The sequence below is a fragment of the Aspergillus brasiliensis genome, assembly GCF_001889945.1.
Source record: "Aspergillus brasiliensis CBS 101740 unplaced genomic scaffold ASPBRscaffold_18, whole genome shotgun sequence".
Lineage (NCBI taxonomy): Eukaryota > Fungi > Ascomycota > Eurotiomycetes > Eurotiales > Aspergillaceae > Aspergillus > Aspergillus brasiliensis.
Window position 1 is genome coordinate 443,118 of NW_027137459.1, and position 22,956 is coordinate 466,073.

The following is a 22,956-nucleotide window of genomic DNA, read 5'->3' on the forward strand; positions in this document are numbered from 1 at the left end:
ACAAGTAAGCTATAATAACCTGGCTGTAGCCTCAAAATCTCGGTATCTGTCAACCTAGGAACACTACATAAATTTATTGCCTACTACCGTACTACGGAAGTATAGAGTGAGATAGTCCCATCTAGAAGGGTTAATATATTGACTAAATATGATAAATTAGACACTAGCTAGGGACAACCTGGCTAGAGCCTGATCATGTACAAAGAAGATGAAATGTCTGGAAATGTACACGAAAGTTATGGCTTCAGACCGTTGAGCTGAATGTGTTAAGAAAGGGAATTGTTTCAGCTCGTTTATCGTCAGCTTGACAGTCAGAAGCGGAGCCACAAACACCCTTTAGTAGCCACGGCCGTGTCCCTGGTGGTGATGCTTGCCGGAAGCCTTGACAGGAGCGCCAAGACCCTGGGGGGCCGGGGCATCAGAGGGAGCTCCAGTGGGAGCAGCGCCGTTGGTGACCGTTCTCCAAGACCAGGAGGGTTGGGTGGGGGCAGCGGAGGCGCCGGGGCCAGCCTCCGAGTAGGCCGGCACAAAAGGAGCACCGTCCTCAGAGTCGGCACGCTTAGCAACAGCGGAGGTGGCGGCCGCGCTGACGGTGCTGGAGGAGCCAGATCCATTGCCGAGCTTACCAATACCGGCGTTGGCCTTGACGTAGGAAGCAACCTTGCTAGCGGCCATGACGGTGACGTTGGACTCACCAGAGGGCCAGCTGCTGATCACCGCGCTGTCACTGCCAGAGAGAGTACCGGAGCTGATCAAGGTGTTGGGGACACAGGTGCGTCCCAGGGTGCTGGTGCAGGTGGAGACATCGCTGGTGTTCACGGCAAAAACGGCACCAGGGTTGCTGTCGGCCAAGAGAGGAGTGTCGACCTGGACCATCACATTACCCTCGATCAGAGCACGGGTGTTCTTGCCAACATCGAAGGCATGGCCGGTGTTGTTGTACCAGTAGTTGTTGTACGCGTGCCAGAAGCTGTTGAATTCAAGCTTGGGGGAACGGCCGGAAGTGTGGTGAATGTAGTTGTTGGCGAAGGTGATCTGGTCGTTGTGGCCATATCCGAGACTAGGTGAAGTTAGTTAGATAGCCGTACTGATAGAAGAGGTTGGGGAGCATGGGACTTACACAGTCCAGTAGTGGTGACCATCGCAAGTGGCAGACCAGCTGGTCTCGCCATCAAATTCGCTGTTCGAGATGGTGACGCTGTGACCTGTGCGCTGTCAGTTCCAAACCCAATCATTGTATCGGATAGTAAGAAACATACTGGCTTCGTATCCGGCAACAAACATCTGACGACCGATCAGGTTGATCTTCACGTGGTCGATCCAGATGTTGTTGGTGCCATCGAGGGTGATGGCATCACCACCCCAGATGAACTCCGGGTTGAGCTCCGTGATGTGGATGTTCTGGATGATGATGTTGCTGACACCGTTCACCAGGCGCAGGCCCTTTCCGCGCAGGACACCTGAGCTACCCACGCCAACGATGGACTTGTTGGAGGCGACTTCCAGGCCCTCGATACCGGCGTTGTCGTACGTGCAAGTCAGGGAGGGGTAGCTACCGCACCAGTCGGAGCCGTTCTGCTTGACGGCATTCTGGCCAGAGCTGCCGCAGGTGTTCGAGGCCGGCTTGCAGCACTCGCAATTGGTGCACTTGCCCTCGCTGCCCAGGAAGTTAAACTCCTTGTCGATAAGGATAACGCGGGGGGTGCTATCAGACAACCAGGTCTTCAGCTGGCTGATGTCGCTGGGCGCAGCGGGAGTGGCATCACCACCACCAGTCGTGCCGCTAGCGAAGCCAAAGGGGGAGCCGACGACGCCCTGCGCTGCCTGGACCGAAGCTCCAAGCAAGGCAGTTGCCGTCAGGAGATGACGAAGGAAAGTCATTGCAATGAGCCTCAGAGATCGAGGTGGTGGATGTGAAAGGAAGGACTGAACCAGCAGTTCTAAAAAACGAACGAAAAGAATGTGAATTTGTGAATTAGTTTCGTGATGGATGCTGGATTAACTCAAGTCGCGAGGTGGTTTAATAGTTGTAGAGCAAAGAAGCTGACATGGAGAGTTAGGCCCTAGCTGCCATGTGTGCACGGGAAGTTGACGCGAACATGGAAACCGCCATGTCAATCAGGGCGGAGCCTGTCGCAGATTGATCATGGATCGTATGGTGAAACCCTCGGACGGGACAAATCCACGGTCATCTCTCTGGATACTTTTCTCCCGCCTGCCGATCGTGCAACGGTGTGAGCCCTTGTCCCGCGAGTCAGGTCAATTATGTCTGACCCGGCACTTTATGACCCGCGCACAGTCTCCAGCTCGTCTGAGACACCGATGATCCTCAATACCACCCTTCGCCGAGGGAATCATGATTGGCACATTGGGAGGCGGGTGAGAAGATAACCTAGTGATCGTCAGGACGAGAGGATCCACTGTGCCAGGACTCACTCCCCACACTTAATTGACCCCAGCAGATCGTCATGAACTCCTATTCAAGCTTATCCAGATTACTGCTGGCTCAATGCGCTATAACACACGCTTCTAGATCATTAATGTGCCGCGTGCTGCGGGGAGCAAAGTGCGCGCCGTTTCTTCCTGCATCTCAGATTAACCAACGCAGGATGACGAGTACCATATCCACAGGCTGATCCTGGGCCTTACCCGATAGGGATACAGTGCTTGAAACCGTGGTAATCAATCAGACCATGCTCCGTACTGCTACGCAAACTGGCTTCTGGAATCGAACGGCACAACCGGCTCTTAGGGGTGAGAGAAGCTTGTCGGTCAAAAGTGATATTAACCTCTGCTCCACAAAGAACAAGGCCGGGTGGCCTCCGTCCAGTTTTCATATCCAACCCGCACTTCATATTAATGATGGAAGCTGGTGGTGTGAGGACGGATTTTGTGGTACTGCTGTGCAATGACATTAATGAGAGGACCCTCTTCATTGCCCCAGAATACTCCGCCGTGTCTCACCCAACACGTTTGCCGCCGCTGCTGGATGTAGTGAGAGACGGGGCGATTTGGACCTCAGGGGCTGCTCAAAAGAAAGAAGAACAGAGAAGCCGATAGCCAAGCGCAGTCTTTACGAACGGAAGTACCATGCCGCGAAGACCAACACCCTGACGATCAGGCAATCTATTTGTTGATAATGGGTGTAGGGGACGCAATAGTCACTCATCGCTAGTCTTGCAGTCAACGGTCGGATGCCCTATTATTTTCCTTCTCATTGGCGGAAAATTAACAAGGAAAAGGTTAGTGCCATCATGGTAGCCCCGGGTCAGGAAACAGTGACCCAGACAGTGATGATAGACTCTTTGCATTTGGTTGAACGGTGTGAGCGCGGGATAGCAGAAGAAATGTGGCCAACTGAAACGGCGGGAAGACTGAGTATCTCTCCCAAAGGCATAGCAAGTACTCAAATGATCCAGATCCCAAAGGCGGAAATCATGGGTATAGCTTAGAGCAAAATGTTCGAAGTTGTGAACATCCCAATTCTTCCTGAATTCGAGTCTATTGCTAGTGAAATAGCTTCCCAACCTCGTGCGTCTGCGACACTCCCACAGGAAATGTCACTACGGCGACTATTTGGGTTGGCTTCGAAATCATGAGGTGAGTTTCAACCATCTGGCATTCTTCTTGGTCATTCCTGTTGCATTATATCTTTGTGGCCTCATAAGGCAGCTGTGTTGGTAACCGGTTTTAGAGTCAGTTGCATCTTTGCAAGTGTACCTGCCCAGCGTATTAGGAACTTCAGAGCGACAAGCTGCAAGGAATGCGGGCCTCATTGGCTGTCAGCCCCAACCTTGGGGGCAGTATGTGCCAATGCGAGGATCTGCCAGCAGCTTCAGAACATAGTGCAGGGCGAGGGACCCTGTGGCCAGGCCAAGATCTTCTGACAACCCCCCAAGGTACCCTATCATTTAGATACGATATATTGTCGACTCTCCCACGTATGAAGTAGGAGACATTGTGAGTCTCAGACACCATGTCATCGTTCGATCCAACGAATGTAAATCTGGACTCTGCCAACGTGGAGGACATCTACTGTTACCTGCAGTTGTCCGAAAATGATTACAACGGACATCTGGGAGCACGCATCTCCGCGATATTTGTGATCTTGATAACATCATCAGCATGTACGCTTTTCCCCGTGGTAGCCAAGCGGATACCACGCTGGAATATCCCATACCCTGTCTACATTTTCGCTCGATACTTTGGCACGGGAGTTATTGTCGCCACCGCATTCATCCACCTCTTAGATCCAGCGTATGCAAGTATCGGCGCCACAACCTGCGTGGGCGTCTCAGATCATTGGGTAAATTATCCATGGTGTCCTGCTATTGTCTTAATTTCTGTTATGGTGGTATTTCTGATGGACGTGGCCTCTGAGGTATACGTCGAGCGCGTATATGGCGTGGAAAAAGAGCACGACGCGACCGACCGTTTTCTGGCCCGAGCAAACTTGATCCAGAGCGACGATGAGAGTACAGTCAACGATGATGATGGTGGGTCCAAGCAGTCTGGGCCTCAAGATGACATTCGTTCAGTCGAGTCCGAGCGCTCATTTCGCAAAGATATCGCTGCCTTTCTGATTCTGGAATTCGGTATTATCTTCCATTCGGTAATTATCGGACTTAATCTGGGGGTAACTGGAGATGAATTCACCACTCTGTACCCTGTGTTGGTCTTCCATCAAGCGTTTGAGGGCCTTGGGGTTGGCGCCCGAATGTCAGCGCTTCGCTTTGGCCGTCATTGGTGGCTGCCGTGGGTTCTCTGCATGGCATACGGCCTCACCACGCCCATTTCGATTGCCATCGGCATAGGGCTTCGAACGACGTATAACTCGGGATCCAAGACAGCAAAGATTGTCCAGGGCGTATTGGACGCTGTCTCAGCCGGCATTCTAATCTACAGTGGATTAGTGGAACTGTTGGCTCGCGACTTTCTGTTCGACCCAAACCGGACTAAGCGGCGGTCGCATCTGCTGGGAATGATCTTCTGTGTATTGTTGGGAGCTGGTATCATGGCACTTATTGGGAAGTGGGCATGAAGGTGGAGACGATTTAAGGAGAGAGGGGAGAATGAATAGTGACAATGATTGTTGAGGGGAAGGGAGAGAGGAGGAAGCCAGGAAGACGGAGTGTATAGCCTAGCGTAAATTACCTCGTAATATTAGAATGAGATTGTTACAAAGTTCCACTCACGACCAGTTTTTGCATTACCCGCATCACTTTCTGTTATAGTCCATAGTGGCCCGTCAATCCTCCCCTGCACTTGGCGGTGGCTTTGCCTGCATGAACAGAGGCAGCAGCCCTGTGCGGTCGGTATAAAGGGTTCAGTCCTCTTCGTCATCATCACCGCTCTTCATCCACATCCATCTCATCATGCTAGCTGGGCTGACCATGGAGGACCTCTGCTTAGTTCCATTATATACTCTTACCTGAACAACACCGACACGCTTGATTCCAACTTCTAGTACTTACTACTACCCTTGCACTCAAACTGAAGTACTTCTCCCAACACCACACCGTCGCTTCCTTCTTACCGCTATGGGTAAACCAAAGCTGACCCCGGAACCCTTCGACCTTGTCGAACTTCTTCAACAAACCTACGATGATTCCCGCATTATCATCTTCGTTTGCCTCATCTCCTGGATCGTTGGCCGTCTCGACTTGGGTTTGACCTGGTTGTTCTTTGTCCTTGCAGTGTGTCGGACTTATGCTGTCGTTAACCTGACCCGAGTCCAGCGTATCATCCGCGACGAGTGCAAACGATACCACGCACATAAAATCCTTTCTCGTGGGGAGACCGTGGAATGGGTAAATGGGGTTTTACAACGATTTTGGCATATGTACCAGACCCAAATTTGCGATCATATTGTTCGCTACGTGAACAACGGGCTGGCACGACGGGCGATAACAGAAAATGGAACAACCCCGCAGAAAGTAGTGATTCAATCTTTGGCTCTCATCGACCTTCCCCTCCGTTTTACGCGAGTTCTTGTACACCAGAAACCTATGTCACCGAACTTGATCGTTGAGGGCCAGTTTCAGGTGAACCTGGCACCGCATCCCACCCACCATCACATTATCGAAAGCTCAGGACACCCACTCATCGATCTTACAATTGTTCATGACAAGAATTCAAGTGATTCTCACCACCGGCATCATGATTTGGCGGTGCAGGTGCGGCAGTTCAAGAGCACGGGATCCCTGAAGATGGAGCTAGACCTGGAGGGTGACCATCCTGCACTGCTACAGCCCCAGGTTGACCTGCAGGAGCACCCAAACATGGACTGCACCATCAAGTCCATCAGTCAACATCATTTCCCACTCCATTTTGCGCATCATGTGGACTGGAGGCGAGTGGTGGAACTGCAGTTGCGGGAGGGGTTGGGCTGGGCATTTCACAGACCGCTGGCGCTGCCTTTCACACTGGGGGAGCGGTGGCTATTTCGGGTAATGACGTGGTGGTGGCATGCTGTGAACTAGTTGCACCCACCCAAGATTTGGGCGCAGGGATGAGACGCAATAATTGTGCAGGTCATAAATATAGTCGTCTGGAGAAGAGTCCCTGATTGGATCGCTTGCTCCCCCGGGCGGGTGGATTTCCTCCGTAGGGCTGAGCTGGGCGGCCAATCCGAAACCGCCAAATGGTGTTGCCTTGTGTATTGCAAATACAGCAGTACCGTCTTGGTCACACGCCGGATCCCATCCCTTACGTGATGTTAATTGAAGAGAGTCAGTCTTTGGGGGTTTCTCTCCAAAGAATCCTCCAACATCCCCCTCAGCCACTTTTGCAATCATTGGAAGTCCTCTTTATTTTTAGCGGTGGCACGCTTGACTTCCGTGGTTGGTCCCGGGGTTGGTTAGGTCTTCCACACTCTACTTGGCTGGGTAAATTCTCCTCCGCTCAATGTCCCTGAACCAGATTTTCACATTTTCTGGGCCAGCAATGGTGGGGGCTTGGATACTTACTTTTACTGCGCAACTGCGCACGTGAAAACTATCCGACGGACTCCTCAGCGGCATGACGGTCAAAGAAACCAATCCGCCTATACAAGGACACTGCATCTGCCATGGGATAGACAACCAGTGCTTACCAGCGCTACCCCGCACACGACTGCATAATCCCGACAGCTCCGGATTACGTGATTCGTATCTTTAAGATAAGTTAGGAATTAGATACAATATGAGACTTTGCCTTGGTGTATAATACATTCTGATCATGTGAAACTGTTTGGGCATACTTCGACATAATTGGTACGCGGTAGCCGCTTATCAGCGCATCTGGGGAGCATGCAATGCCGTTTTGCAGTACCAGTCAACGTAACCGGCAAGCTAGTCGGCCACCTCTGTATATCATACTACTTATCTATCATTCATCGAACTCCATATCTCTACCAGCCTTGGCTCGTTTACATTGAAACTCTAATTGACGCTATATATATATACTTCGACAATATTTACTACTTGGAGATATACTGATATATATCTTTCAAGGTTTTTATATCAAGTTCAGATACAATTATAATGCAAGTTCCAGGTTATATAGCCGATCGTATATAGTTTGGCTATAGTATTGCATGTCAAAATTGTTAAATCAGTATGGGATACGACGTGACGGACTGACTTACATGGCTGACTCGCTTGCCGGTCACGTAAGTAGTCTACTCAACCAGGCCGGTCAGGTGATAAGAACAACGTTCGTCTCGTTGCAATTTCATACTCCACATCCTGCGTCTCTCTCTCTCCTTCCATCCTTCTGATTGTTGCGGGGCGTCAAAAGCCCTTGACATCACCAATATCTGTTGAAACAGATTCCGAGCGATACCAGCAGCCAATGAAGAGATTTCTCTTTTGGTCTACCTGGCAAAGGTTTCCAAAATATCACTTATATTAATGTCGAGCTGCCTTTAGTAGATGAATGATCACGCCTCTTCTGACTTTTCAGCATGTTGTTTGTTGCCTGGGTCTGCTCAAATTCTGTCTCGGTAGCTCCAAACAGATTTATCATTAGCAATGACTTCTCTAACACATGTTTAGTATCCAGTATTGAACCTGATATGAAATCAATGGCCTTCAAAAAGATAAATGAGGATTCGAAAGTTCATCACCGCAGATGTGGCCCGCTTCCGAATTCTTCCCGGATCGCCGATGGCTGGTGGCCCATGCGTGCAATTTCATTCACATCAATGCAGTTTAATCATACATTGTCCTAGACAGTTCGGTCAGGTCAATGGGCACTTCGAAAGACACTCCACTCTCAAACGATGTTTTGCAGCTCGGCGCCCCTTCAGTGAGACTCCCGAACGAGATAACAGGTATTGTTGGGGCCCGAGTTTTGCACCTTTCTCATTGCTCCTTCCAGCGGCCTAGCAAGTGGCACGCTAAGCCATTTCGAGTTCCGTTTCATTATGGTGCACCTTCCAAGCTCTTCATAATTGGCCCAATGTCCCGGTCGGACGCTAGACTCGTCTTTAGCGTGGCGGCTCCCTCATTATAAATATGCCATACTACAGCGTAGCACAATCCGTGTCCGCCCCATTGCATCCTTCAAAATGCCAAGAGAGCTGATCGTGCGGACGGAAGGTAGACAACCACGCAAAAAGCCTGGGAAGAGGTCAAAAACAGGATGCCGAACCTGCCGGTTAGTAGTTGTTTTTGACTCGCTTCTTGGATAGTCCACGTTTGACCGCGATCTCAGGGTACGGCGCATAAAATGCGACGAGGCACCGGTATCTTGTAAGAATTGTACTTCTACAGGCCGAGTCTGCGACGGTTATGATCAGCACCGCTTCCCCTTCAAGCGAGCATTATGTCTCCCAAGCTTAGGAATAGGCGCCGAAGGGATCATGACAGCAGATGAGAAGCGGGGGTTTTCTTACTTTCAACATCGCCTTGTTCCCGATCTTGTTGGGTTTTATGACTCGTGGCTCTGGCAGAAGCTGGTCTTGCAGATGTGTCATGCAGAGCCAGCAGTATGCCATGCGGTCAACATGGTAAGCGCAATTCACCAAGATGCCGAGGAAAAAGGCATGCGGCTGGCAGGAGAGGAACTACAGAATCCGAAACATCTCTTCGCACTTGAACAGGCTGCTCGATCCTTTGCGTATTTACGGAAACGTCGCGCCTCTACCGACCCACAATTGCGCGAGGTCATGTTGGTGTGCTGCCTGCTTTTTGTTATGGCTGAGCTGCTGTTGGGGGAATTTGCCAGGGCCTTTGTACACCTACGTAGTGGGATCCAGATTCTGGAGGAGTCGCTGCGTCTTGGGATCCCCGTGATCCCATGCCTGTCGGAGACGCTTCGCGTCCTGAATTCCCAGTCGGCATATGTCGGAGACCTTGGGTCAGGCCCAGATATTGAAGCGTGTGAATTTGATGTTGGAGTGTTGAAGGAATTTGACAGTCTGAAAGAGGCGCGACAAGGCTTCCAGCGCATCATGTATAGAGTCGTCCCATTTATTGGCACGGCGTGGAGTCTCTCCGAAACAGAGATATTGGCGAACTACGAAGACCTCTGTATCAAACGACGGAGGTTGTCATCCTCACTGGAGCACATTGCAGAGCGGTTTGAGTCGTTCTACCAAAGGAAATATGCGGGTCTGCGCATGAAAGAGCAAGTAGGAGCGGATATCGTGCGGCTCCAATTGCTTACGAAGAGGATTATTCTGAAAACGTGTCTGATCGATCCGTATGATCAGAGATTGCTCACCCTTGAATACGTGAATTTGTTATCAGGTTACGAAGCTTTCATGGAGAGATTTCCCTCGCGCCCCACTATCACACTCGATTACGGACTGAGCACTGGGCTATTTGCTGTGGCATCGAAATGTCCGGATCTAGGCATCCGCCTTCGGGCAGTTGAGGCCTTGCGCAGGTGGCCGCATTATGAGGGCATGATTAATTCCAACGCCGGGGCAGGGATAGCGGTGGAGGGGATCAAGTTGGAGCTGCGGAAGATGCAAGGGAATGGTGATGCAGTGCGTGTATCTCCCATGGAGCAAGGTCCTGACGTAAGCTTTTGGGGAATGATCAGAAGCACGCAGAATGGGACGCAGTGGCCGGCTGCACGCGATGTTGAGTTGCGGAAGGAGACTAGGCGGCTATAATATGGTAGGAGTGTTCCACGTTGTGACTATAGATTTCTATGACACCTCAATATTTTCTCCCTTTTTTTTTATTATCTTTCTGAATACACTGTACATGAGTGATAGTAGTCTAGTCTAGCTGGCGTGTCTATGGCTGGGACCACACCATCTAGACCTCAGATGGATATGAGTGGATATATCAGTCAGTGTCCAGCGGCTTGTGCCGACTTGTACCCACGCCTTGCTCCACTCCACTCCATTCCACTGGAGTCACAAACTCTTATGACTAGTATGAGATCCATTGTCTAATTGACAAATAGCAGCCCCTATAAAAAAAAAGATCACATCTTCTTCACTTAAAGCACCTTCTTAATAAACCCCTCGACCTGCGTATCCAAGTACTGCGGACTGACAAAATAATCCACCTTAGCGCCATTCTTATACCCAACAGTAGCCGGAATAGCCGTGAACCCCCATTCCTGGGCCAGATCGAGATGGCTATCGGTGTTTACCCAGCCTTGGTATAGCTCGGCGTATTTAGCACCGATTCTAGTTATATTTGAGTTAGTATATAAAAGAAGTAGATATTCTATCTCTTGAAACCGTTCTCACAGTGCCATTTTATGAATATCAAATGGGGGTAGATTCAGGAACTCTGATGAAGAGCAGGTCAGAAAGGGAGTTGACGACCAGTCAGGACACTTCCCTGATCATGAGGTTGGTTCTACTCTACTGCTTATCACTACGTCTTCTACTAGTCATGAGAGCTAAGAAGTAGGGGCTTCGTTGTGGGCCGAGAAGTATGTTGATTGCTAAACAAGGCTGGTGTTTCTTCGTTTAGAAAAGATAAAGGGGGCCTTAGGCAGTTCGTTTCTAGTAAGATTTCATGAAACATACAAAGGACTAATTTTTAAATTATTCATTATTTCTTTCGGTGCAGCTTTTATGTTTTTCTCAGAGATACTCCCGTAGTTAGCCTCCAAAAGCCGACTATTCGTAGTTTGGAAATTAATTTGGGCGCCTCCAAGATGTAACCTCACAGTTAAACGAAGGTCCGCTACCTCTACATAGGGGGACTAAATGTCTAGACCCTTGCTAAGTCTTACTCAGACTACGATATACTGAAACCGGTTGCGAAGTGGTTGGTTATTACGCATAAGTGATTTGATACAATAATCTAGAACTTTTTGGGCCATGGACGCCACTTTGCTAAAAAGATAAGGTTACATCGTTCTGAGTTAGATCTACTGGGCAATTCAGCCGAGAGAAACAGCATGAATATACCTATGGTGTTGGTTCTTGTGTCTCATGTAGCATTGAAGACCTGGTCTAGACTTTAGTACTCGTCACTCGAGCAGACGCTGCCATGTTTCTGTCCTACACGATCGATGTACTGGCCGACGGAATTGCAACACTTCGTATAGCATTCTCTGGACCTCGCACAGCACCGTAGCATATTTCAATGAAAAAGCGATCGTCTATGACCTCACGAGCCACAGTAGTAGGAGTAAAGTGCTAGTATATAAATACTGAATGAAATACTCTTCATACCCTCTGCTACAAGACCAACTTCCATTATCTACATATATCAAAACCTCGATTCGCAGGATAAACTTAGTCCACCATGGTCTTCCACGCATATGCTAAGAATGTGAGCACTTACCCTATTCAAGATATTGTCTAAAGAACAACGCTGATCAAACTACAAAACCTAGTGCAACGATGACTGGTCCTGGAGATACCTCATCACCGCACCGGATTACAATACCTTCAACGACTGGTTCGAAACCGTCAGGGCCAAAGTCGGTGACCGTGTTATCTACAAGCTGTCTAGCGACTTTATTGCTTATGATCGAAATAAGTTTGCCCTGGGAGACTGTACTCGCCAAAATCAAGAAGCTTCTAAGTTCCTTGACAAGATTATGATCACCCTGCTGAATGACCGAGACGGCCGGACTATCTCTACTTTTAATAATTCTTGGAATACCTCGGCTTAGTTTGGAAAGGTTAAGGGATGCTCCCGCAGCGCTACATATAGCTCCAGCAATTAGGGGGCATATGATTATAGTTCGCTCGACTTCGAGTGTGAATTTATGCAATTCCTTTTCATTTCACAAATAAGTATCAGTGGAGATAATCTCCCGGCTAAAAGCATGTCTCTACAACAAAATCGCTCTAAGCTCAGCTTGGCTTAGCTATTGGCTCGAAGACCTTCGGCGTATCTGACTGGTCTTAAGATACTGCCATTGTAGATTACAAAAAGACCGGCCCCACGGCAAACCTGCCTTAATCTAGTCTGAGCTGACACGGTGCTACAAGGCGCGAAAGCTAGGATAATTGCCTATAATAGCTTTAACTCAGCTATTTAGGCTAACACCATAATAAATTCATAAGGAACAGTAAAATCCACTACCGCAGCTCAGCTCCCTCAATATATATTCAATCTATTCGACTTCTCTGTATACGATATATGGTTACATCTCCAGAGCAAACCGCGCTGTGAAAGGATTTGAAGCTGCAAAGTCGTTGTCGTCAATGTCTGTATGTGCGTCGTTTTGGCAATACGAGATGAGGGGGAATTCGCCTCCGTGAGAGATAAATAAGAGGCGATGGAGTCGTGGAATCAGACTCTCCATCAGCAGCAACAACAACACTCACAAAACATCAGTCTCAATTCTCGAACCAGCACAGTCAAAACAAACGTTTCAAGTTTGATCATTCAATCTTTATCATGGCCCAGTCAACCATCGAACTTGAGGGATCGAATCCCCCAAGCCTACATCGTCAAGCAGTGGGAGGAAGTCAAAGAGAGTCTGCCCTTCGATGAACAGCAAGACTTCGTGGATGCCAAACGGGGATGGAGAGGTCATCTGGACCCCAACCGAGTCACCAATGATCAAGGCGTTGTGGTGTGGGACAACGATGCCTACGATTTCCTCAAGGACGACGCTCCGTTCTCGGTCAATCCCAGTCTGTGGCGTCAGTCCCAACTTACTCGCATGAACGGACTGTTTCATGTCACCGGACCCATCTACCAAGTGCGTGGACTCGATCTCTCGAACACAACCATCATCGAGGGCACCAAGGGCATTATTGTTATCGATCCCCTCACGTCACAAGAGACGGGTGCCGCAGCACTTGCTCTCAACACCGTGGCACCGACAGAGCAGTCAAAGCTGTCATCTACGCGCACTCCCACGTTGACCACTTCGGTGGTGTCAAAGGCTTCGTCAGCGAAGGCGACGTCAAGAACAACCAGATCGAGATCATTGCACCCGAGGGGCTCCTGGAGCACTCCGTCTCCGAGAACGTCTACACCGGCACTTCCATGAGTCGCCGCGCCGCGTACATGTACGGTGCCGCCCTGGAGCAGGGCCCCATGGGCCAGATTGGTGCTGGGCTGGGACAGACTACATCCACCGGCACCGTCACCCTCATTGCACCCAACAAGACCATCCGACGCACGGGCCAAACGGAAACCGTCGATGGGATCAAGATGGAGTTCCAGATGGCGCCAAACACCGAGGCCCCTTCGGAAATGCTCATCTGGTTCCCCGATCTCCACGCACTCTGCGCTGCCGAAGACGCCACACACACCTTCCACAACATCCTGACCCTGCGTGGCGCTGTTGTGCGCGACCCCCACTCCTGGGCCAAGTACCTCACCGAGACCATTGACCGATACGGCAGCCAAGCGGAGGTCGTCTTCGCCAAACACCACTGGCCAACCTGGGGCAACGACAACGTCCTGAAATTCCTCACCTACCAGCGTGACCTGTACGCCTACGTACATGACCAGACCCTCCGTCTGATCAACAAGGGATACAACGGCCCCGAGATCGCCGAAATGCTGACCTTGCCCCCGGCCCTCGATCAATCGTGGTCTTGCCGCGGCTACTACGGCTCTCTGAGCCACAACGTCAAAGCCATCTACCAACGCTACGTCGGCTGGTTCGACGGCAACCCCGCCCACCTGTGGGAACACATCCCTGTGGAGAAGGCCAAGCGGTACGTGGCTCTCATCGGCGAGAAAAAACTCATCAATCAAGGAATCAAAGCATACCTAGAAGGCGACTACCGCTGGGCCGCCGAACTTCTCAGCCACGCCGTCTTCAACAACCCCAGCGATGAGAACATCCGCAATAAATTAGCCGATGTATACGAGCAGCTCGGATACGGCGCCGAAAACGGCACCTGGAGAAACTTTTACATCTCTGGCACGACAGAGCTGCGCGATGGGAACTTCGGCACGCCGACACAGACGGCCTCGGACGATGTAGTGGGCCAGCTTACCCCGGATATGGTCCTGGATACTCTCGCTATTCAAATTAATGGGCCCGAGGCGTGGGACAAAACGCTGTTTATGGATCTCGTGGTTTCGGATCAGGATAATAAGACGTACCATTCTTGGCTGTCGAATGGGGCGCTCGTCTATAGCACCGCGGACCAGTCGCACGCTGCGCAGGTCACTCTGACTGGGACGGCTAGGCAGTTGACGGCACTGGCTGTGTATGGGCCTGATTATGATGCTTTGGTGAATGCTGGCGTGGTCATTGATGGAGATGATGAGGATGTGGTTACTAAGGCGCTGAATACGCTGGCGTCGTTGCTGGATCCGGGGGATCCTAATTTCAATATTGTTACTCCGTGAGGAAGAATGGCTTGATTTGGAAATGTGTTGTATAGTCTCTTCTACGGTTGTAGTATTAGTGGAAATAAGACATGAGCTTCCTTAGACTGTGTGGTGCTCATTATAGGGGCCACTCCGCTAACTTTTGCCTTTTATCGTAGCCAAGATTCACCTGAATCGGAGTTCACTATTCTACATTAATTTTGTATTTTACTATTGGATGACAAATTCAAAGATAAATAAAGAATTGATACCACTTTTACCGAGTCATCCTGGACGAGAACAAGCCAAGCAACCGCAGTGAATCTATATTAACCCCATTCATCCCCACCTCCAGTGGCGTAATGGTAGAACGTCACCAAGAAGGCTTTGCTTGTCCAAGAAGAGGTAGGGGCTTTTTTTCTTATCAGGATTAGTGATTATAGATTTATATTCCATTACAGGCATCTATTCTTTCGATAAATATATATATAGAAAAGATAAGTTCTCCGGAATGTATATATCATATCTTATGTAAGATATATCTGTTATAAGTAAAGGGAGGAGAACAGAGTCTGAACTTTTTCTTAGGTATTTTGTATACAGATAGTCAGATCTAGAGCGCGCTATGGAATCAATTTCTGGATAAGGATCCATAGAACAGTAACTATGCAGTAGAAAAGATATTTTATAGATTTTAGATACTGGAGGTGTCTAGTCTAAAGCTTCTAAAGATTCTATATAAGGATCTGTCTACTTGTTTTCTATCGGATCATTTAATGAAGACTAGCAAATCTTAGTACCAGACAGGAAGTAACTACCTGACTGCTATGCGCATATATGTGGCTGCATTAGATCCATTGAATATACAACAACTTCTACTACCCCATTTAGCCCCTCCCGTATGCTGAACCTATATCTGTACAGCGTTGCTCTCTGCTAACTTCCAATATTGGTATCTATCTAATGTCCATGTTGACATTTACTTAAACAGGATACCGCACTCTCCACGAGTACTGTCTTACCATCTTAACCCCCGGCCAATCCAAACGTTCGCGCGCACAGTACTCCGCCCATCGGAAGATTAGTTCCACCGCTATCCACGGCTCACGCCGGGCCTCTAGCTCCTGGAAGATCATCTCATCTAGATCAAAACTCCTACCAACGCCAGTGCCGCTAGACGATCCATGAGGTTTGTATCCTGTAGGCCGGGGAAGGCTGCGCGGTGGCAGCAGATGGGCGCCGCGATCAAGCAGCATGCGCATGCGGACGCGGCCGGCGTCGCGATCCCTAAGCATTCTGTAATGGATGGCCACTTCTGTCAATGCTGTCTCGTATCGAATGACTTGATTCATATCCAGGCCATATTGAAGCAGGAAGTCAATAGTCCTGGCGGCGTGTGCATCTGACGTTTTTGTACATGCTGCTTGAGCGAACAAGTTGACAGTAGGCGACGACGACGGGGCTACCGGAAAGCCTCGATCTAGCAGCCACTGAAGTGTCTCAACCTGCCCCGTCGAGGCCGCGATTCCAAGGGCCTGCTCGCATGCCGTTCGGTCCAAGTGTTCCGGTAAGAGGTAGCTATTCCATTTCCCTGCCTGGACAAGCAGATCAAGAACCGCCGGCCCCCCGCGGATGGCTTGGTGGAGGATATTGACCCCACACACATGGTCTGACAGGTCAAGTCCCTGATTGATCAGCATCTGGACTGCTGCCGTACGACCGGACGCCAGAACAGCGGCTATTAAAATGTCACTTTTACGGTTAACAGCGGTACTAGGACCAGCCCCCGCGGCCAGCAAGCGACGAAAGATGCCCTCGAATGGGATGGCGTGTTTTAATGCCTCCAAACCAATTGTTTCATCCGGATCATTGGAGTATGCTCCGGCGCTAAGTAGCATGGAGACCATGGATTCAGAGCCCTGGATGATGGCCTCGATTAAGGGCTTCCGCAGACACATCCGTCCCGGCAATGGAGATGCCTCTGCACCATGAGCGAGGAGCACCTTGACCACCTCTGCATGACCCCGGACCACAGCCCAGCAAATGGCAGTCGGAAGGTCATCCCACGTAAATGAGTGACCCGGAATATATCGAGAATTAGGGTCGTAGCCATGGGACTCGAGAAGCTGCCGAACCAGGGCCACATTCCCGCGCGCCGAAGCTACACAGAGCAGCGCCGCCTTGTCTGCGTGCTGAACGGTGCTAGCCAGACAATCGCATCGCTCCAAGAGGAGGTCGACAATGTTGTCACTTCCCCGTTGTGCACTCAACGCGAGGGGACAGATCGTAGCATTATGGGACGACGATATATCCGGGGGTTGGCAGCGGATCAACTCTGCTATCACGCCCGTATCGAGCAGACACCGCACACACTCGAAATTACCCAGACGTGCCGCCCAACACAAGGCGGAGCATCCCTCTGGTATCGTGGTGATGGTCGGGTCGGCTCCCCGTTGGAGCAGGAACCGCATGACCTCAAGGTGACCCGCGCGGGCAGATAGTACGAGGGGAGTCATTTGTTGGCGATTCCTGGCGTGGATATCTGCTCCAGCGTCGATCAATCTCTTCACAATGGCGAGATGACCCTCTGCGGCAGCTACCATAAGGGGTGTTCGTCCATCAGAATAGGTAGGGTAATCGACATGATAAGGCCGCGGCAGGTGATCCATGAAGAAGCGGGCCAGGGCTTCATGACCATGTCTGGCGGCCAGCAACAGCAGGCTCCCGGGAGTGCTTCTATAGTCCTCATGGCGGGGATTGAACCAGCGACGGGTGTGACGGATGTCGACTCCTCCGTGCTCGTACAGATACCGGACAATGGCTTCATGACCCTCTATCACAGCCAATGCCATGGGTCGCCAGGGAACGTCGGGATCACACTCGTTCGCCGACGCGCCTGCCTTCAAAGACCTCTGCACGGTCGCTAGGGAGCCGTGTTCACTTCCCCAGGATAAAGCAGAGCTGTTGTCATGGTGCACGTTATGTCGATACAACAAGGGATTTACGATGCGGTAGAAGATGCGGTGAGTGCGAGCGAGGGCATTGATATCGCTTGCATATTCAAGGTGGCTCACAATCTGTTCGATGAGCTCGACTGGAAGGGGCAGAGCCATCATAATGCTGTTGAATGAATCATGATTATGCGATGCAGGTTGCTGAGGGTTCAACGAGCCGGGATACACCCTTATAGAATGAAGACCTGTGCTCGTCTCATAACAAGAAACGGTAAAGCGTGCAGAAAATTGAGTGAAGTTAGCTGAATTGGGAATGGACCCACTGCCTTTGAGGGCTAAAGCCATCCAGCGGGATTCTATGGGTAGTCCGGATTCGTCGAGATCATAGACTAAGATCTCAAGAAGGGTAATAGGTAGATTTGTCCGTAATATGCTACCATGAGAGAGTATATTGAGAGAATCAATATGAAGAAATGTATCCATTACACTACCAAGTATCGTATCTTGAAACTTCTTCGATCCTTCCCGATAAGACCTTCCGTGCGGGGTGATAAGATGACCCCCCTCGCGAGATACAACTGCTGCCTTTCACTAGATATAAGGTGCACTTTCTTGACAATAACACACTTCAGCTGCCACATTTGAACTATATATCATGTCAGCTAACAATTCGGAGCCAGGCGAGTTCGATCACATCCCCATCATCGACCTCTCCGCATTGAAGAGTCCCGTGCTGAGGGAGCGCCAACGGTTGGCAAAGGAGATCTTCACTGCCTGTACTCAGGTCGGATTTTTCTACATCAAGGTATCCTCCTTTTCTAATGAACCGGTTGGAGGTAGAGTATCTGAATGAAATACTGTAGAATCATGGAATAGCTGAAGATCTTATCGCTTCCCTCCATGACATGGCGCGTCGGTTCTTCACTCTCTCGCAGAAGCGAAAGATGGACTATTACATTGGAAAGTCCAGGGTGCGATAAGACATCCTGTCTTCGAACGACAGTTTACTAATCCTCTGGCCAGAAATTCCGCGGCTTCATGCCTCTTTACTCTGAGCAGCCCACTGACACGGATCTTGGGACCGCTCCCAAGACAGATCCTACCTCACCCGGAGCCTTCTCTGAATCCTTCGATATCGGGTATGAGGTCGCAGCTGATCCTCGAAAAGGCCAACATGTCGCTCTTCCTCCAGACACGTACGATCTGTATGGAGATAATCAGTGGCCCGGGGAGGATATCCTCCCTGGCTTCCGCGGAGTCTATCTTCGGTACTTTGCGGAGGCGTTGACCTTATCTCGGGCGCTGATACGAATCTTCGCACTGGCATTGGATTTACCCGAGGATTTCTTCGACCCGATGGTCAAGAACCCCGGAGCCACGTCGCGGATGTTGCACTATCCACCGCAGCCGGTCGCGGACGAGGTGAGAGTCGGACTTGGAGAACACACTGTAAGCAAATATCTCAAAAGACGAAGCCAGGAGCGTGCTGAAACGAGATATACCTATCCTTAGGACTATGAATGCTTCACTATTCTGTCACAAGATCAAGTTCCGGCCTTGCAGGTCCTCAATGCCCGACAGGAATGGATCCTGGCGCCGCCCATTCCAGGCACCTTGGTTGTGAATATTTCGGATTGCTTATCGATCTGGTATGACGTGACGTCTTTAGCTAGTCTCGATGTATAGCTTGGACTAATAATGCGTATAGGACAAATAAAAAGTTCAAATCGACTATCCACCGTGTGACCAACCTAACCGGACAAGAGCGATATACCATCCCCTTCTTCTTCGGTGTGGACTACGATACTACGGTCTCGGTGCTGCCGAGCTGCATTACCGAAGATAAGCCTGCGTGTAAGAAGCCATTCAAAGCAGGAGAGGTAAGTGAATTGCATGCTTCAAACTTCATTGTTCTTCAGGGATAGGCTAATTCTGGTACGCCATAGTGGGTGCGCCACCAATTGAGTACGGCCTATGTTGGATACGAGCCAGAGCCACCGACCCAAGGAAACTAAGACCATCGTGCTGGGATCTATAAGGGTGGAGAAGTTGCAAGGTGCAGATCCTTAACCTGGGCGTCTTACTGAACATAGATTTTGGCTCAATACAATGTCCCTCTTACAGCCCATCGGGGCCAGCTGATTAAATTATTGGAATACCATCGAAGGTTCACTCTTGTCATCAATAGGCAACGTCAATTGGGGGTTTCAGCCCAACCCCTATCGTATTTTCACAATGTGCCATTAAACCATTGAGAATGCCATTGGGTAAGAAAAAGACCTCAAACTTGGGTTGTGGCTCAGCCTCAACGCGATAGTCGACGATGGTGATCATCAAAGAAAAAGCAAATACACAACGCCAAAGCATTACTCACAACCTTGCAATTGGATTGGGTGATCGGTAGACAGGACACGATAAAGGAGCATCCGTGCTTCCAGGCTACCCCTGCATTAGAGATTCACTTGGTTGCCGTATCTCGCGCCATCTACCTTGGAAGCCTCGAAGTCATACAACACATATTGAGGGCAAGCACGTTCTTCTGCATGATGGACAACCAAATCAACTAGCTATACTTATCCAAGCAAAAGACGCACAGCCGTGGCTTTATCTTGATTCAGTCCTGCTAGGATATCCTCATGTGGGAGTCGGTCCATTGCACCGTTGACATGATCTTCTTGGTGCCATACTCGGCTTGCTAGTGAGAGATCTTCGCGTCAAGTGTACGCAATGACCACCCTGCTCAAGCACGCCATCCAGAATTGCTTTTCCTGACCACCTGCTTGGGAGCATGGCTGATCTCCACGGCGTCTCTGGGAGTGGGGTGGCCAACTCCGCGGGCGCGTGAAGCTCACGATAGGCGGTGCCCGATGGTAGTCCTGATATTTACCTCGCAATGTCCACCTTACCCGTGAATGTCTGATCCTCTTTCCCTTCGAACAGATGCTGCAGTATGTAACACGAGTGTTTTGATCACTTCATTAATGGAGCACGCTGCGCTCTCCGCGCCCACACAGATGGATTCAGAGGAGATCCTCTCGCAGGTTATCCTCGTTGTTTCGGTGGCTTCCATGGTAGGGTCAGGATGGGTTATCATCAGTTTCTTTGTGAGTATTTGACCAGGGCGTCTGCCTGTCTGCTTGTCTCTAACGCGCAACAGGTTGTACCAAGTCTACGCACTTTCCGTCATCAACTGATTCTAGGTATTGTTCTTCCCCCTGACAATGCCATTTGCCTGCCACTGACGGATTCAGGTCTCGGAATCAGTGAATTCCTGGCGTCAAGCAACGTTGTCATCTCCGCTGGTCTGAATGCCTCGGGCATGGAGATATGGAGTCCGTCTCTCAAGGCGTTCTGCAGCTTTAATGGGTTCATGGCTCAGGCTTTTGTGGTGCAAAGTAAGAATGAATACATTGGTGGCTGAGGAAGTCATGTTAACGGTCATTGCTAGCTGACTACTGGATCCTTTTGATTGCAGCCTGCACGTACCTAATCCTGATGGACTATGCCCACGCTTCTACATGGGTCCAGAACCACAGAACCGCCCTCTGGTGCATCCCATGGGGACTCTCGATCCTATGGGCAGTACTCGGCCTTGTTGTCGTCGGATATGGGTATGCCGGTGGCTGTATGTCTCTCTTGGTATATAGGGTCTTGAGACGCACAATTGATAGAGATTAGGGTGCTGGTTCTCTAGTGACCGTGTGCGCCTCTTCGTGAACTTCATCCCACGATGGACCATTATCCTCGCTATCCTGTGCATTTACACCCGGCTATGCCTCTTGCTCTATCGATCTCACAAGGCCATCTCCAGCGATCACGAAACTACTCTCCAGGCGCTTCCGCCGCATGCCCATCAATGGCAGCGTCTAGATATCAATGATGGCCCTATCCAGACTTCTCATTCGTCAATTCCACTGAAGAAGGTTTGTCGCATTATCAATGCCTTCACAGTCTCATTCTCATGACCGATTGCTAGATGTCACTCCAAATGATGGTATATCCGACCGTATATGCACTGATCTGGATCCTCCCCACTTTCGTGCGCTTTTATCAAGGGATGACGGGGAAGCGGGCTCCACTGGCACTGGAGATTCTAGAAAAGGTGATCGAAGTCATTGTCTTCCTTGAAACTCTATTGATCATATATTCAGGTATGCATTATGTCACAGGGCTTGGTTGATGCCATTATCTACGGTAAGTATTATAAGTAGTCAATTCCTTGGGCAGTGCTGATGGAAATCACTAGGAATCAATGAGCGTTCTTGGAGTGGCTGGAGGGATCAGCTGCATTGCCTAGGAGGATGATGATGGGCTCAGTCTGTCAATGCTGGTGACATAACCACTTGTGTCTTTGGTCATATGGCGGCTATACTTTTTTGTAGTAAGGTTAGATTGATCTGCGACGTGGATAGCCCTGGCAACTGTTCCAACGAATCATGCACGTTTCCAGTCGAGGTTTCAACAAGTGATTCAGACTCAACCTGTGAGAGCCTGTGGTAAATCGGCGACCCAAGGCTTCTTCCTTACTAGGCTGCGTGTCTACCGTGGAACTACAACTGCTGATGGCCGGCTCAGTCTGCCGGACATTTCCGAGGCAGAGACGGGGTCATTTCGAGGGGCCAGATCATTCTACCAGATCATTCTCAGAGTTAATCGCCAGTAGATTCCCATCGCGGGTTCAGAGTATGAATGGAGTTGTTTCTTGAGCGGGTGAGATAGTCGTAGGGGTTTTGCAGCATTGGTAGCGGCACAAAGATGAAGGGCGGATTTTGGCCGGCTAGTTTGAACAACTGGAATCTGTGAAATGATCACAAAACTTCTGCAACCATTAATTCATCAACAACTTCGCAGCGAATGACTCGATGGCTGGCCAACTGGTTGACGGACGGAGAGCCCGTGACTCCGGGCCGCTTTCGTCTTTATCGCGCTTCTGCCGCCATTGTGATTGTAACACACACCTGCGATGTATACGCCTCCCTCTTCTCTCTGGACCGCCCCGTCGTAGCAGAGGATACAGACAGGTCTCGCGAACAATGTCATGATCGTGTCTCTTTCAGCTTATATAACTTGAAACCTTCCAAGACATCGCAGTCTCACATTGCGAGTCATTGTTGTTGTTCAGCCCGCATACGAACAATCCCCTTCAGTCTCATGATGTCATTGACTTTCACCTCTCCTCATGACGCATCTTAACCACACTTTCGAGTCAACAATGAGGCCCATGACACCACGACTACGACAATTTCACGTGGGCGAATCGATGGTTATTGGCAGCGCGCCAGAATGGCTTCTCCCCTGCACGATCA

At 50.0% G+C, this 22,956-nt stretch overlaps 13 protein-coding genes across 13 annotated transcripts; 8 read left to right on the plus strand and 5 right to left on the minus strand.

Annotated features, from left to right (window-relative positions):
• Positions 1-336: 336 nt before the first annotated feature.
• On the minus strand, positions 337-1,881 carry ASPBRDRAFT_34706 (polysaccharide lyase family 1 protein; the record flags this gene model as incomplete). Its single annotated transcript, XM_067623263.1, has 3 exons — positions 337-1,060; positions 1,121-1,205; positions 1,260-1,881. 3 exons carry the CDS (start codon positions 1,879-1,881, stop codon positions 337-339), a joined length of 1,431 nt encoding a protein of 476 aa, XP_067474212.1.
• Positions 1,882-2,486: 605 nt separating this feature from the next.
• On the minus strand, positions 2,487-3,065 carry ASPBRDRAFT_358331 (uncharacterized protein). The gene has a single exon (XM_067623389.1). It carries the CDS (start codon positions 2,934-2,936, stop codon positions 2,646-2,648), a length of 291 nt encoding a protein of 96 aa, XP_067474213.1. The 5' UTR covers positions 2,937-3,065; the 3' UTR covers positions 2,487-2,645.
• Positions 3,066-3,161: 96 nt separating this feature from the next.
• ASPBRDRAFT_136866 (uncharacterized protein) lies at positions 3,162-3,452 on the plus strand (the record flags this gene model as incomplete). The annotated part of the gene is made up of 1 exon (XM_067618840.1): positions 3,162-3,452. A coding segment is annotated over one exon (291 nt), but the record flags the coding sequence as incomplete, so codon positions are not given.
• A 524-nt stretch (positions 3,453-3,976) lies between these two features.
• ASPBRDRAFT_69435 (uncharacterized protein) lies at positions 3,977-5,041 on the plus strand (the record flags this gene model as incomplete). The annotated part of the gene is made up of 1 exon (XM_067629032.1): positions 3,977-5,041. The coding sequence occupies one exon, from the start codon at positions 3,977-3,979 to the stop codon at positions 5,039-5,041; it is 1,065 nt and encodes a 354-aa protein (XP_067474215.1).
• A 499-nt stretch (positions 5,042-5,540) lies between these two features.
• On the plus strand, positions 5,541-6,482 carry ASPBRDRAFT_136947 (uncharacterized protein; the record flags this gene model as incomplete). Its single annotated transcript, XM_067618851.1, has 1 exon — positions 5,541-6,482. The coding sequence occupies one exon, from the start codon at positions 5,541-5,543 to the stop codon at positions 6,480-6,482; it is 942 nt and encodes a 313-aa protein (XP_067474216.1).
• A 2,069-nt stretch (positions 6,483-8,551) lies between these two features.
• ASPBRDRAFT_136954 (Zn(II)2Cys6 transcription factor) lies at positions 8,552-10,105 on the plus strand (the record flags this gene model as incomplete). The annotated part of the gene is made up of 2 exons (XM_067618852.1): positions 8,552-8,640; positions 8,698-10,105. 2 exons carry the CDS (start codon positions 8,552-8,554, stop codon positions 10,103-10,105), a joined length of 1,497 nt encoding a protein of 498 aa, XP_067474217.1.
• Positions 10,106-10,440: 335 nt separating this feature from the next.
• ASPBRDRAFT_136857 (uncharacterized protein) lies at positions 10,441-10,653 on the minus strand (the record flags this gene model as incomplete). Its single annotated transcript, XM_067618839.1, has 1 exon — positions 10,441-10,653. A coding segment is annotated over one exon (213 nt), but the record flags the coding sequence as incomplete, so codon positions are not given.
• Positions 10,654-11,661: 1,008 nt separating this feature from the next.
• ASPBRDRAFT_211167 (uncharacterized protein) lies at positions 11,662-12,289 on the plus strand. The gene is made up of 2 exons (XM_067621923.1): positions 11,662-11,735; positions 11,800-12,289. The coding sequence occupies exons 1-2, from the start codon at positions 11,709-11,711 to the stop codon at positions 12,079-12,081; spliced, it is 309 nt and encodes a 102-aa protein (XP_067474219.1). The 5' UTR covers positions 11,662-11,708; the 3' UTR covers positions 12,082-12,289.
• Positions 12,290-13,516: 1,227 nt separating this feature from the next.
• Positions 13,517-14,839, plus strand: ASPBRDRAFT_48512 (alkyl/aryl-sulfatase). Its single transcript, XM_067626102.1, has one exon. It carries the CDS (start codon positions 13,581-13,583, stop codon positions 14,733-14,735), a length of 1,155 nt encoding a protein of 384 aa, XP_067474220.1. The 5' UTR covers positions 13,517-13,580; the 3' UTR covers positions 14,736-14,839.
• A 2,199-nt stretch (positions 14,840-17,038) lies between these two features.
• ASPBRDRAFT_136652 (ankyrin repeat domain-containing protein) lies at positions 17,039-17,548 on the minus strand (the record flags this gene model as incomplete). Its single annotated transcript, XM_067618815.1, has 1 exon — positions 17,039-17,548. A coding segment is annotated over one exon (510 nt), but the record flags the coding sequence as incomplete, so codon positions are not given.
• Positions 17,549-17,590: 42 nt separating this feature from the next.
• On the minus strand, positions 17,591-17,812 carry ASPBRDRAFT_85745 (uncharacterized protein; the record flags this gene model as incomplete). The annotated part of the gene is made up of 1 exon (XM_067629505.1): positions 17,591-17,812. A coding segment is annotated over one exon (222 nt), but the record flags the coding sequence as incomplete, so codon positions are not given.
• Positions 17,813-18,260: 448 nt separating this feature from the next.
• ASPBRDRAFT_69441 (isopenicillin N synthase family dioxygenase) lies at positions 18,261-20,081 on the plus strand. Its single transcript, XM_067629033.1, has 6 exons — positions 18,261-18,455; positions 18,514-18,621; positions 18,674-19,099; positions 19,163-19,299; positions 19,359-19,530; positions 19,597-20,081. The coding sequence occupies exons 1-6, from the start codon at positions 18,306-18,308 to the stop codon at positions 19,663-19,665; spliced, it is 1,062 nt and encodes a 353-aa protein (XP_067474223.1). The 5' UTR covers positions 18,261-18,305; the 3' UTR covers positions 19,666-20,081.
• Positions 20,082-20,631: 550 nt separating this feature from the next.
• Positions 20,632-22,332, plus strand: ASPBRDRAFT_211171 (uncharacterized protein; the record flags this gene model as incomplete). Its single annotated transcript, XM_067621924.1, has 8 exons — positions 20,632-20,754; positions 20,808-20,850; positions 20,902-21,045; positions 21,099-21,275; positions 21,329-21,573; positions 21,627-21,752; positions 21,802-21,844; positions 21,897-22,332. The coding sequence occupies 8 exons, from the start codon at positions 20,632-20,634 to the stop codon at positions 21,953-21,955; spliced, it is 960 nt and encodes a 319-aa protein (XP_067474224.1). The 3' UTR covers positions 21,956-22,332.
• Positions 22,333-22,956: the final 624 nt, after the last annotated feature.